Below are 14,608 nucleotides of genomic sequence, written 5' to 3' on the forward strand. Positions count from 1 at the left end.
TAATAATTCAAAAATAATTTTTATTTTAACTTACATGATTGAAAGAGTGATGGATACAAATGCCACAAAACTAAAAGCACCCCTTCGAGCAAAAATAAAATGCAGAAATGAATACAAAAGATATGGAATTACTCATGCAATATTCAAAAAATTAGAAAAAAAAATCCAACAAACCAAACAAAAAACTCTGTAACATTGTGATTTGAATTGCTATAAAAAGAATCATTTCAACATTTAACATAGACTATAGACTATATATACTAACTATAGACTGTACAGTGTACCTTTAAGATGAAAGATATATGTATATATATAATATTTATAAATATACAAATATATACACACATTATAACTTCACAGTTGAAAGAACTATTTGCCAGGAAGCCTGGCAAACAATTTTTACTTTTTTTTTTTTTTTTTTTAATTTTAAGTAAGCTCTATGCCCAATATGGGGCTCGAACTCATGACCCTGGGATCAAGAGTCACATGCTCTATCAACTGAGCCAGCCAGACACCACGACAATTTTTACTTTAAAATGGAATACGAGTTGCTTTTAAAGGTCTTGCTAAAATGTAAATTTTAAAACAACACCTCAATGATATTTTATACAAACACGTCCAGAATACGGTTGATACTGCACAGTTTAAATAACACTCACACATATTATTCTGAGATCTTGGCATATCCCTTCTTGTCTACTTTTAAGAGGAAGAAAAGCTACTGAGTGGTCTTGTCCTTTATTTAGTGGGCTTGCTACCCTGGTAGGGAAGCAATAAAGGAAGCTGTTATTTTAAGGATTTGGCCAAGAGATCCCACCCAGGGATGAAGGATTTCTCTGGGGGCAGTGATGGCCCCTCGGGGCATTCTTCTTCCTAGTCTCATGGCAATTCCTGCAGAAGCGCGGATGGTTTGGATCGTCCTTCTGCTCTCACCGCATTAAGAGTCCGCCAACTTCCAAGTTCTTCTACTTGAAACGGCATCACAGCCTTCTGAATCCAGGACTTTTGGTTTCGTTTGGTCGTAGCAGCAAAATATCTCTATTGTAAAAGTATCGTAAAAAAATGGCTCGTGTTTAAAAAAGCTTAAACTTTGAATGTGTTTTTTTAAGGAGTACGGGTACAATCTTCATAAAGTAGGTCTTCGTCGTCCACCTGTCTTTTAACCATCACGGAAACGTGCTTTTGGGATTTTCAGGATGGAGGAAAGAAACAAAAGAAGTAGTGGAGGCTTGAGGAAAAGGAAATTAAAAGAAACATTAACCTCTGACAATGTGTCACTTTTACCAAGTTCTGCAGGCAAACTTTTATTTGAAGAAATTCTCTTTTTGTGCTTTGCATGAAGGTGAAATTCGGTAGCTAACGGGGCCACTCAACCCTGAGAACACGACAGAGAAAAACTGCAAGGCGCAGGACACGCATCAAAGCATCACGTGACTATTTTAGGCTGCTAAGAACTTCCAAGAAAGCACAAAGATGGCTGTTTTAAAGATCCATACGTACGAGATAAATGGACTCTTCTACTAAGTACGGTCGGACGCAACTGACAGTATAATCTACAGGGCAACACACAGCCCGATTCGACTGGCCGAAGGAAAGGCAGCCGGGTGCTGGGTAACTCGATTCTGAATTCCATCTATAACATGTGAATTTCCAGACAACCTCAGCAGAACGCTTCAAGTCGTAAGCATTCCGGCACGATCCCAGCACCAGCCTGATGAACGGGGCCACTCAGGAAGACAGCTCTGGGGGCGAGTTCCTTAAAAAGCCGTAGCAACTTCGGTCCCATGGCGTCCTCCACCCGGAACACCGTCTCGAGGGAATTTGTCTAGCTGCTCATACGCCAGCCGCCCGTCTTCTCCTGCACACAGAACATCAAAACGAATGGCAGCGGGAAGGTAACTTTCTTATTCGTCACTCAGGATAATGATACCAGGTGTTTGGAAATGGATCGCTAATGTTACTTCGCTAATGTTAACTTTAGGTAAGGAAACCATCTTCTGAGATTTTTTTTTTTAAAGATTTAAAGATTTTTTTTTTAAAGATTTAAAGATTTAAAGAGAGGAGGAAGCAGGCTCCCTGCTGAGCAGAGAGCCCGACACGGGGCTCGATCCCAGGACCCCAAGATCACAACCCGAGCTGAAGGCAGAGGCTTAACCCACTGGGCCTCCCTTCTTTTTTTTTTTTTTTCTTTTTAACTCTTTTTTTTTTTTTTTTTTAAGATTTTATTTATTTATTTGACGGACAGAGAGAGAATGGGTTAGCTCATTTAATCCTCCCATGGCCTCCACGAGGGAGAAGTGCAGATGGCCCCATTTTATGGAGGAGTACATCAAGGCCTCAAGGTCTGGCTCACCTATGGACTCCCAGACCTGGGAGGCACTGTGACGGAATCTGGACCCACCTAGACTCTGTGGGACTCTAGGGAAAGAACTGAACTCTTCTAAACTATAGTATATCCATGAGCAAACTAGGAGCCGGCTGGGTATTTGCCATTTTTAAATAGGGTTAGTTAGCCAGGGTATCCGGGGTGGGTGCCGGTGTGGGAGGAGCGTGGTAGGAACGGGCCCCACTCAGGCTCTCTGTCTCTGTCTCACCTGGGAAAGTGCTGTATTCAGTGTTCTATGTATCAGGGTTTTGGGTAAATACTTTGTTTCAAATACAGGGTTCTATTCCAAAGCAATTTAAAAAGGTGGGAAAAAAATAACATTTGTCTCAGGAAAGTCAAGGCATGCAAAAACAGTCAACAGAAATCTCTAAAAATTTGTGGCCTTTGCCTAGAGAAGAGTTCACCACGTTCTTTGAAATGCAGGCAAATCCCTACTTTTCCATCTGATGTATTACTGAAAAGCTTAAAGGTACTGCCCCTAAAAGCAAAAACAAACTTTTGGTTGATCAAGAGGCTTCTGGTTCCAGGGACTACAATGTATTATAAAATCCATAATAACACTCCTTTTCGAAAACCCACTAACATCAATGTATTCCCAGAATTTCATGAATCTTTTAAAATTTTTTTTCTTCGCAACGAACTTGTGATTGAGGGTAACACATTAGTCCCATCTTTGTTCCTCTTGTATTAAATGCATGAACGCCTGCTTCTAATTTCTATTTGCCTGTCATTTCCACCTCCCCCCCATTTCCTAATCATTGTTTTAGATAGAAAAACCAGAATGAAGTATTCAAATAATTTGCAAATAAATGTCGTCTGATGACAACTGACGGAAGTGACTTAGCCCAGCAGGGGTCCTCTACAAAGAGTAACGTTTTAGCTCAAGTGTGAAAGCCTAACTTTGGCTTTTATAAAAGACCGGTTAAGCTACGTCATGTAAGAAAAAGTCCAGTAGAGATTTCATGCTTTGAAGTCAAGGACCAGCCATCCTGAAATCCCTAACACTCTTAATGTGTACTCTGTATGGCTTCTCAGGAAGAAACTGATTATGCAAAGTTACAGCCATCAAATGCCCGTAGAGCTTCTGTTTCACACCCTGGCATTCTTTTAGTCTCTGGCATTCCCTCAGATGTTCTTGCTTGTTCTGTAAGGGATAAAAGAGACAAACCCCAAAAGCAGACTCTTTTAACTCTAGAGAACACACTGTGGTTACCAGAGGGGAGGTGGGTGGGAGAAGGGGGGGAAGGGTGTCGTGCGAACCTGCTTCTCCCTCTTCCTCTGCGCTCCCTCCGCCCATGTTCTCGCTCTCTCTCTCTCAAATAAATAAAATACTTTTCCAAAATGTAACATATAAAAACATTTCTTGGTCATTTAAACATCACCTAGAAAACAACATAATTAAGAATCTCAGAAGATGGGGCGCCTGGGGGGCTCAGTGGGTTAAAGCCTCTGTCTTTGGCTCAGGTCATGATCCCAGGGTCCCAGGATTGAGCCCCACATCGGGATCCTTACTTAGCCTCTCCCTCTGCCCCTCCCCTGCTCGTGCTTTCTCTCTCTCTCTCTCTCTCTGTGAAAGAAATAACTCAATTATTTAATAATGACTGGAGAGGCTGCTGGGGGGGCAGCTGAAGGGAATCTCGGGGCACGCCCAGCAGGGACCGGCTCCTCCTCTGACACTGGGCTCGGGCGCTGCTCCTCTGTGTTACTAACGCCGGGCTTGCGTGCATCCTGCTTTCAGAGCATGAAGGGATAAAGGAACCTCGAACTAATAACACCCTGGGCACGTTTTTAGGGAATTAAGTAATCTGTATGCCTAAAACCGCCATAAGGAGTAACTGTCTCATCCTTTAAACCAACAGGCGCGGCTGGGATTTCTGCGCGGCAGACCACATATTCAGTGGCAGAAGGAAGTGCTGTTACACCAGTAACTGTAAGAACGGAGCCTCACAATGGACGTTCTCACGGTCATCATAAAGGCCCGGAGAGTCTCCCTCATGCTATTAAGCTACTCTAGTCTAGCCAGAGTGGCTCTTTTCCAACGAGTATTATCGCCCGGATTAGATTTGAGGACCTGCCCGAGTCTGGTGTTTACACATTAAGAGCAGGTGTAGGGGGGCGCCTGGGTGGCTCAGTGAGTTAAAGCCTCTGCCTTCGGCTCGGGTCATGATCCCAGGGTCCTGGGATCGAGCCTCGCATCGGGCTCTCTGCTCCGCAGCGAGCCTGCTTCCTCCTCTCTCTCTGCCTGCCTCTCTGCCTAGTTGTGATTTCTCTCTGTCAAATAAATATTAGAAAAAAAAAAAGAGTAGGTGTAGGATTAAAACAACAAGTCTCTTGGGGGCAGGAGTAGGAAAGCTTCTCTCCACCCTCCGCACCTCGCAGCGGGAGTAAACGTATGCAGCTCGGCAGGCCTGAAGCTTTCCCAAGGGACGTGAAGGGGGAGATTAATCTGGGTATTCCAGAATGGAAGAAACACCTCACTTCTTCTCTCTGGTGTCAGGGCCCAGGTGGGCGTTGGCCCAGGGAACAACCAGGGGGTCACTGGAGAGCCAGGGTGAGGGCCTGGAAGCAGGGGGTGAGGCATTCCTGGGGGCCCAGCCCCGCAATGTCGGCCACTCACGACCCCCCTGCCCCGCGAGTGCCAGCCCAGCCCTGCCGTCCCAGCAGCTTTCCTGACTCCCGCCTCTGCCTCACCGCTCCGGACAGTGCACACCCGGATCCATCTAGAAGGGCTCCAGAGAGTGATCCTCACCCTCGACAGCCAGATGGTGAGAACAGGCCACTGAAGCAACGTGGACATTGACCAGTTCCTCACAGGTGTGTCACAAACCCCGTGTGAGTGTGAGCAGAGAGCCCACAGGGGGAACGGCTCAAACGGTGCACACGGCTCCTTTCCTGCCACTTCCCTCCGAGAGCGTTAAAAGGCAACAAGTGGGTAAAAAGACTCACCGAGGGACAAGAGGGTCTCTGAGGCCACGTCTCTGATCTCTTCGCTGTCGGACTGACACAACGTCACCAGCATTCGAATGCTCTCGGTGGCCTGCAGGGAGAAGGAGCTGAGACCGTGCTGACACTTGTGTCTGGGCTCCCAGAGGGCGCTGTACCCCACAGCTCGAGGGGACAGTAGGGCCATGTCACCCAGGGGGCCCCACCCAGTCTCCTGGTATCAGCCAAGACGCGCAGTACCTGACCTTCCTGGCACGAAGCCCCCACCATCCGCTAAGTCCCCCATTTCCCAGAGGACTCGGGCGAGGGGAAGCCGACCAACTAGCCTGCCTCTCCAGGACAGCCCACTCCTGGGAGTCCTTTCCGCTGTGCCTCCCTGCTGCCCACACAGCGCTAATGGAACAATTCCTAATGTTTAGCTTAGAGACCAAAACAGAGGCGCAGAGCCAAGGTCGGTGGTGGGAACTCGTCTGGGTGTTTATCACTCATTCATCCAGCACTTTCTGAACCGGGCAGTTCGCCAGGCATGGGAGACTCTGCAACGAACAAGACAGGGTTCTGGCCCTTAAGCGTTTACTTGGCCCATTGCTCTAAGACACCACTTCCTCTGTGAAGACTCCCCTGGTCAGACCAGGTCACGTTTCCCAGCCATGTGCGGCTCTGGCCCCTGACCCACCCTCCCAGGCCTTATAATAAGTGTCTGTCCCACTGTGTGTCCTTCCTCGGGACTGTAAACACTCAATAAAGAGGAGACAAACCATAGGAGACTCTTAATCACTGGAAACAACCTGAGGGTTGCTGGATGGGCGGTGGGTGGGGGTGGGGTAACCGGGGGACGGGCACGGAGGAGGCTCGGGATGTGAGCGGCACCGGGTATTACACAGGTGACGTATCACTGAGCTCTCCCTCTGAAACTAGTACGATGTTAACTACACTGAATTTAAATACTGAATGAAAGAGAAAAAGGAACGTGAACAAAAATATCCGCAAAGGAATACACAGTTTACACAGCAAAGGAAGTAGGACATGCTGCTAACGCCCGTGCTTCCGAACGCGGGAAGACAGCTGCTACGTGTCCTCGGCCTAGACTGCTCAGAGCTGACCTGCTGGGGCCGCTGAGGCCGGGTTTTACCTGCAGGCTTTTCAGGGCCAGACAAGCCGCCTTCTGGAGCTGGAGGTTTGCCTTGGTCAGCACTTCACAGTAGTAGAGCAAGGCCTGAGAGAGAGGGAGGGACACTGTAAGTTTCAGCGGTATCCCTATAAATAGGACAGGTCACACCACCTTCAGAGCAAAAAAAAAAAAAAAAAAAAAGCCATTAGGATTCGTGTTTATTAAAAGAGCTGTCTCTTAATTGAATACATTAATTGCTTTTATTTTACCACGTCACCGACCCTGGGGAATCTGAAGTTGGAAGATCCGAAGATGCGTTTGCAGCTTTCCGGGGACCCTGAGGACTAGGGAAAGTGCTAGGAGGGTTTAGAAGGAAGCGGAGAAGAAATGTGTTCGCCCCGTGGAGAGCTGTGCGAGGCCAGAGGAGTCCCGTGGAAGATAGTCACCTTCTACACTTCCCAGGGCAGGTTCAGGAAAGGGATGTGTGGACTGGGCCAGGAAGGGTTAGATGTCAGCTGGGAAGCTCAGGGGGAAGGTGACATTCCAGCAGGATGGAGGAGCGGAGGCGGCGGGGACGTGGTGTGTCGGGAGTCTGCTACACCAATCTCAGTGTAAAAATGAGTTCTTGTTTTAGCCGAGCTCATGTCGTTCTCAATGCCTCATATTTCTTAGATCTGTCTTAGATCCCACGGCCACATGTCTCATCAAGGTCTTGATTTCATGCCTGGGTCACCACCCATCTATTTCTGCCTCCAGCACCTGCTGACAAGGGACCCCTTCTTCAAGCGTGCGTGGCGTCCTTCAGGAGCGCACCCTGCAGCCCCTCTCTCAGAAGAGCAGAGGCCTCCCTTCTTCATTTGTGCCCAGCATCGATGTGGAACGCCTGCCTCCTTCTGGACTTTTCCAGATCCTAGGAAGTTGGCTCCCCACTCCCAGCTGCCTGCTGTTGCTGCCACGCTCCCAGATGTGCCTGGTGGCGTCCTCTGCACAGGGAACCCCATGAGCTTTGCTCCCCTTTGGACAGACCTTGTTCCTCAAGATCTTCAGAACTGGTTGGAAAACCAGGCCCTGCTTCAGCAACCACCATGTGACCAGCTCTCTACCATCTTCTCTCATTTCCTACGACTCTCATTTTCCTTGCTTCTTATCAAGCTAATTATCATTACTTACACACATCTGTGTTTATAAGTACCGTCTTTCCAATAGCCTCTCCACTTGCTCACGTGGGATTTTGACATTTTATTCAACTTCCTGTGCTTTGGTCTGTTGATCTGCAAAATGGTTGGAACGATAAGCCACTCCCAGGGCTTTGTGAACGTTGGGTGTGGTGACACGGCTCAAGGATTGAAAACGGGTCCCGGCACAAAGTACGCCCTCCATAAACAGAGCTGTAGCATGACTTTATTCTTCTACGCATCCGAGTATTCGTGTAATTGTTTATAGGGAAAGATACAACAGCGACTCCATGTCTGCTGAAGCTCCCTAAAGGTAAAGACCTTGGTTTTTGGTTGTCTTTTTAAAGAATTATTTATTTTAGGGGGGAGAGGCAGAGAGAGAGGGACAGGGAGACTCTCCAGCAGACTCCCCGCTGAGCGTGGAGCCTGAAGTGGGGCTCGATCCCAGGACCCTGAAATCATGACCCGAGCCATAAGCAAGACCTAGATGCTTAACCGACTGAGACACCCAGGTGCCCCTGGTTTTTTGTTTTTTAAACTTATTTAATTCTTAGCACCTAGAATGATACTTGTACTTAGTGATGGGATGACACCACAGTGCCTGGATGAAGGAGCTTGACACTGTCACCAGCCGTCTGGTAATGTGTTTGCTCAGCACACTGCGTAGAGCTGGGATTCAACACGGCCTGCTTCCTCGGTTCTTGAACAATCCCGCACTCTTAAAAAATGGAGATGTAATTCACATTCACAATTTTTACCTTTTAAAGCATATAACTAGGTGGTTTCTCGTGTGCTCAGAAGCCATCATCACGACCTACCCCCGGATCAGCTTCATCACTGTGCCCATCCGCGGTCCCTCCCGCTGCGCCTCCATCGAGTTCCCGCAACCTCTGCGCTCGCGCTCTCTGCGCGCGCGCTCGCGCTCTCTGCGCGCGCGCTCGCGCTCTCTGCGCGCGCGCTCGCGCTCTCTGCGCGCGCGCTCGCGCTCTCTGCGCGCGCGCTCGCGCCTCGCGCTCTGCGCGTTTGCCTAGTCTGGACATCTTGGGGGAATGCGATCACGTGATACGTGGCCTTTTACGTCCCGTGCCTTCTGTCAGCCTGACGGCTTCGCGGCGCATCTGTGGGGCAGCCTGTGGCAGCACTTCGTTCCCCTCAGGCTGAGTGAGACCCCGCTGGAAGGAGAGATCCGACCGTGTACTCGTCATCTGGTGCGCGTTTCGACTATTCCCACCTTCCGGTTGTTATGAATTAATAATGATACTAAATGTCTCATTTCACTTGGGCTTTTGCACGGTTCTCATCAAGTGTGAGCACATAAAGCTTCTCTCTCTCCCTCCATTTCCCTCTGGTACCCCTCCCAAGAGCCTCCAAGGTTAAACCACCAAACCAAAATTCAACCGGTCCCCCAAACTGAACGTTCCAGGCTTAAATGGCTGGTGACAGCTTAAATGGTCCTTGTTCTCAGGCGCGTCTGCATTACAACAATGCTTCCGGAGGGCTCAGCTGCTGGGTGTGGGCCCAGATCTCTGGATAAGACTTCTGGACCACACTGTCCCTTGGAGCAGAGGCCTGAAACTCTACGGGCTTGAGCAGAAGTGGGCACTGTTTCCTGACTCGAGAGAGCATTTGGCCCTTCCCTTGGCCTTGCAGAGACGTATGATCGCAGAGAACAAGTCGGCCGCCTCTTGCTCGTTGGAGTTTGAGCAGCTGCCCAAGAAAGGGTGACGGCCGGGAGACTCAGCTTGGTAAGAGCTCTGGGAAGCAAATAGGAGGCGCCCTGGAAAGCAAGACGTGCCCATCACCTTGTAACGTAGTAAGCATCCCCTCGGCTGGGTCCTAGATGATTACAGGAACAACAACAACAACATCCCAACAGACAAGAGAATAGATATTTCCCACTTATTTGGGTGCAGGGTTTGGGGTGCGTAAAAAGCATCAAAAACGAACCTACATACGATGTTCAGTTTGTTTCAATGGCTGCGGGTTTCCGAAGGTTCGAGATTTACAGAAACGGCAGCTCTCACGGAAGTAGTTGTGTACAGCTTTAGCCTTTCACCTCTGGTGGTACAGAATTAATGAACTAACTTTTGCGGTTTCATATACGAAAACATGGAAAGAACTCAAGGTTTGGGGAGGGCGGGTCATACATTTCTAGGTGGTATCTAAGTTACACCTCCTGACGAGTGTGCCACGGAAGCCGTCTTCAGTTAGCGAGGCTCCTGCCTGAGAAATGAATCCGAGACCTAAGGATGAGAGCTGAGCTGGAGACGCAAACATCCTGCCCTTCCCTCGCTTAGCTCATGCCTTAGAAGAGCTAAGCCCTTCTCAGAGTTTAACATTTGACCTTTCCCAGGACAAGAAGGGGCCAAGTTTAATTTTCTTGACCTGATCTGAGGACTGACATGAGTTATTTTTTATAACTTATATTTTACATTTTTTATTTTTTTTAAGACTTTATTTGAGAAGGAGAGCATGGGCAGGGGGGGGCAGCAGAGAGAGAGGGAGCAGCTGAGCTGGGAACCAGAGATGGGGCTCGATCCCTGGATCTGAGATCATGACCTGAGCCAAGGACAGATGCTTAATCAACTGAGCCACCCACGAGTTAGTTTTTAGAACAATTGTTCAGATTGTCAAGGGCTCCCCAAGGACCAAGACTGCTGCCTGTACAGGGCCCCCGCGTGCTTGAATTACAGATGCTTGTTACCCCTGGATGGTATTGAGTTAAAGTCACAGACGAGGTCTACTGCCTCTTCCCTGGCAATGAGCAGCTATAGCTTTTAAAATCACAGATATTCTCGTTCTCTGAGTCAGTAGCATGATGACTTGTCCCCAGACTACTCATAAAGTGTGTGTGCGTGTATGCTCACCACGGTATTTTTCAGAGTTGGAAACCCGACCAATGCCCATCAGTATGGAACGAGAAAATAATTATGGAGCACCCCTGAGATGCACAGTCACTCATCAAACCAGAGGAAGGGGATTAACATGTTCTAACAAGGAAAATCACCGTGATATAGTACATTTAAGTCAGTTACACAACAGAACAGTGTGACCTCATTTAAGAAACAAGTAAGCATATATGTGGAGCAGATACATAGGAAAAAATGAGAAGGAACATACACCAAATTATTAACAGTTCCCTCTGGGGCCTGGACTTATGGGCCCTCAAATGTTTGCAGTATATTTTTGTAGTTTACATAGTATTACATATAATAATGTATATATATAATTATATATATTATTAATAGGCAGCAGAAAGTTATTTTGATAAAAAAACAGATGGCAAAATATTCATAGTAAATGATGGAAAATCAAATCAGCTTCTGGCTTGCTGTCCATGATTTGGGGCTTTACCTTTTCCCTGAAATGCTCGTTTCTGGAGGCAGCGGCCAGGTAAAGCATCACAGCCCGGCTCACTTGGCCGTCGTCCCCCGTGAGCAGCAGAGCCAAGGTCCTGAGTACTTCCTGCTGGGCGGGGAGACTGCTGGGCACAAGGTCACGTATGGCTTGGATCAGCTTCTCATCTCTCAGCGATTGCAGAGTCTGAATCAAGGAAACTAGCAAGTGAAGAGAAAGCAGAAGACCTTCTAGTTCCATCCATGTCATTGCAGTAAGTCAATCAGAGAAAGACAATTATCATACGACCTCGCTCACAGGGGGATCTTGAGAAACAAAACAGAGCATCATAGGGGAAGGGAGGGGACAATAAAATAAGATGGAATCAGAGGGGGAGACAAATTAGGAGAGACTCTAAATCACAGGAAACAAACTGAGGGCTGCTGGAGGGGAGTGGGGAGTGGGGTAACACGGCGGGGGATGGGCATGAAGGAGGCACGTGATGGGACGAGCACTGGGTATTGTACGCAACTCATGAATCACTGAATTCTCCCTCTGAAACGAATAAGATGCTGTATGTTAATTGAATTTAAATATTTTTTTTTAAAAAGAAAGCAGAGTTCACCTTCTGACCATAGGGTAACAAACTCACTAAAAATATAAATACGACTCAGGTAATATATATGATAAAAGGCTCAAGTATGAAAAATGAGCCTATGATAAAGGTGATGTTTCCCATTAGTGAGAAATTATTTTCATTCATGAGTGAAAATTTTCACTAATATTTGAACTATTACATCATTCAGAGAACTATATTAAGGCAACCGGGAAACCATACGAGGGACCCAGTGGAGGTGGACCCCCGTCTCGTATGGCCAGACTGAAATAACGTACAGATGAATTAAACAGTCCAACGTAAAATAGAGAGCAAAGAAAATACAAGTGCACACTTTGTCCAGTCTTCCTGGTGATAGCAAACGCTGCTGTCCCTCTTCTAGTCTTACCTGCCTAGCAAAGCCCTTGCCCCGAGTGATCTCGGCTCTCCGTTCTCTCTGTCGGCACTTGGGCAGAGAGACAGCCAACTAGGAGAAATCCAGTCGGTTGGTTGGAATACGGAGAGGGCACGATAAAAACATAAAATTTGAGTCCCGCGTGGACACACTGACCACGTTCCAGGACTAAGGAATACATTCCAATCCCTGATGAGACCCCAACACGGGTCTCGATTAGCCACAGAAACATTAGGGTGAGAGCATATCTCCTCAGTGCAGACGGGAAAATATAACCCAACATTCATGTTCCATCGGTAGAACGGCCTCCTCTCTACCGTGGACACAGGAGTGAATTTTGGAGATTTTTTTTTCTTTTAATTTCCTATTTTTCCTGCTGGGGATGTTCTGGTCATTTTACCGCTTTATAAGTAAATACCCCAGCAGGAGGTCTGGAGGCAGTAGTATGTATAACAACCAAACAATGGAAAACAATCTAACTGTTCAACCATCATCAACCACATTAGTATGCGTCCCAAGGCAGGGGTGCTACAAAACTTAAAGAAGTTTCGAAGAATAATGTGAGATATAACATCAAAAAAGCCCTAGGATGGGGTGCCTGGGTGGCTCAGTCAGTTAGGCGGCTGTCTTCAGCTCAGGTCACGATCTGGGGGTCCTAGGATCGAGCCCCGGATCCAGCTCCCTGCTCAGTGGAGAGCTGGCTTCTCCCTCTCCCTCTGCCTGCCGCTCTGCCTACTTGTGATCTCTCTCTCTCTCTCTCTCTGTCAAATAAATAAATAGATAAATCTTAAAAAAAACAACCACCCTAGGATATACTACTCTATCAGAAATCATCACAATTTGGAAATTTACTCAGAAAACTGCATTAGTAAGACCATGACAAACTGAGAATGAAGAAACGCAACTATCCCAAGGTGAGAACCTCTGGTCTCTTGTCTCCGCTCTCCTTCCAGAGGTCCGGACCAGCGTCCGCTCGTGGTGAGGGCCACGCAGACTTTCCCATGTTCCGGCTGGTGTGGCCGCAGGTGGAGGAGGATGTGAGGCTTCTCCCTGGGATGTAACCTCAGGGACAGACATGTCCGTGCAGGGTTGATGTTCCAGAGAGAGGGGCTCAGCCTGGTGCTATGCCGGCCCATCCAATCCTAAAGAACGTACCTCATTCCCACCCCTTTTCCCCAGCGCTGTCAGGCCTCGGTGGGTTTACAGAGCATGGACGTGGGAACCAGAAACCAGCCCCTCACTTCCTGGCTCCACTCCTAAAGGGGTTTTCCCTCCGTGCAGGTGCTTATTTTATTTCTAATACTTGAAGCACCACACTCCCAAGCTGGTGGCCGTTCTTCTCATTCCTTGGATTCCCAGCTGGAGATTCAGTTTTCCATCTTCTTTCCTTTTCTTATCAACATGCCACCCCATCTGCTTCTTCTTTTTTTTTTTTTCTTTAAGATTTTATTTGAGAGAGAGAATGAACAGGGTGGAGGAGCAGAGGAAGAGAGAGAGAGAAGCAGGCTCCCCGCTGAGCAGGGAGCCCAATGTGCGACTTGATCCCAGGACCCTGGGATCATGACCTGAGCTGAAGGCAGACGCTTAACCGACTGAGCTACCCAGGCACACCCCCCATTACCTTCTTGTGAATCCCGCTTCTGCTTATAATATGAAAGCACCACCAAAAAGGGCAGCCTGAAATAGTCCCCACTGTAGGCTTGATCCCACAAATGGCGAATACAGTACATAAATGAAGAAAAGAAATGACATCGGTAAGTCATTTAGCAGCTTCTCGTCAACATTACACCCCTGCTGGGTGATTGGGACGCTCTGAGTAAATCCCCGCCTCACTGCCAAGAGGCTCACTAATGGCAAGGGTCTAAAGTCACTGAAAAGGCAGATCTGAACCCAGCTGTGGACTTGGGAGGCAACAAAAAGGCTCCTCTCACTCAACACTACACCCAAAAAGCCCAGAGTGGACTCCAAAGGGAGCCACCGCACAGTGTGACAAAGAACGCGTCCCACCTTGCTTGGCCAGCTGGTTCACGTGAGTCTCAAGGTCGCTCACATCGTGGCTGGTAAAGTAACCGTAATACTGGAAAACGGTGACGACTTCCAAAGGGAGGCTGGAGGGGAGGAGTGGCTCAGCCCGGTCCAGGATTTGGGACACCAGGGTTCGGAACACTGTTTGGAAGGGAAAGATGGAAAGCAGCTTTGAAGAGACATGACCGTTCATTCATGTTTTACTGCGGTACATGGCAGAGAGGTCTGGGAGCTGAGCTGGTCCCCAGCACGCCTCCCAGTGAGTTTCGCATTGATGTGTACACACACCTGTCACCGCCATTAGAGACAAGGTGCAGAACTCGCCTGGCTCCCCATAAGGTAAGCTCGTACCCCTTCCCACCACAGGTTACTAATAATCTGACTTCCAGCCACATGAATTAGCCTCGGCTGTTTTTGAGCATCATGTAAATGGAATTATCTAGTAGGTGCTTTTTGTATCTGACTCCTTTTACTCAACAAAGTATCTGTGAGATTCATCTACACATTGCTTAGAGCAATAATTGGTTCTTCTTAAAAACTGCTGTGTAATCCCCTACTGTGTGAACCTGTTACTATTGATACAAGCACAATACAAGGATATGATTACTATGATATGCACATC

The 14,608-nt window shown here is 47.9% G+C and overlaps 1 protein-coding gene across 6 annotated transcripts in view; it reads right to left on the reverse strand.

Annotated features, from left to right (window-relative positions):
• Positions 1 to 14,608, reverse strand: part of RIPOR2 (RHO family interacting cell polarization regulator 2) — a 226,434-nt gene continuing 211,826 nt past the window's right edge. For all 6 annotated transcript variants that reach the window (XM_046004528.1, XM_046004524.1, XM_046004525.1 and 3 more), the window contains 5 exons: positions 13,969 to 14,127; positions 10,970 to 11,172; positions 6,462 to 6,545; positions 5,333 to 5,423; positions 1 to 1,858 (listed from right to left, as the gene is read on the reverse strand). In XM_046004528.1, the coding sequence (XP_045860484.1) occupies positions 1,758 to 1,858; positions 5,333 to 5,423; positions 6,462 to 6,545; positions 10,970 to 11,172; positions 13,969 to 14,127 (638 nt within the window). In that variant the 3' untranslated portion in view covers positions 1 to 1,757. The remainder of the gene's footprint in view (positions 1,859 to 5,332; positions 5,424 to 6,461; positions 6,546 to 10,969; positions 11,173 to 13,968; positions 14,128 to 14,608) is intronic.

Source organism: Meles meles, chromosome 5 (genome assembly GCF_922984935.1).
Source record: "Meles meles chromosome 5, mMelMel3.1 paternal haplotype, whole genome shotgun sequence".
In the NCBI taxonomy this organism is placed as follows: Eukaryota; Metazoa; Chordata; class Mammalia; order Carnivora; family Mustelidae; genus Meles; species Meles meles.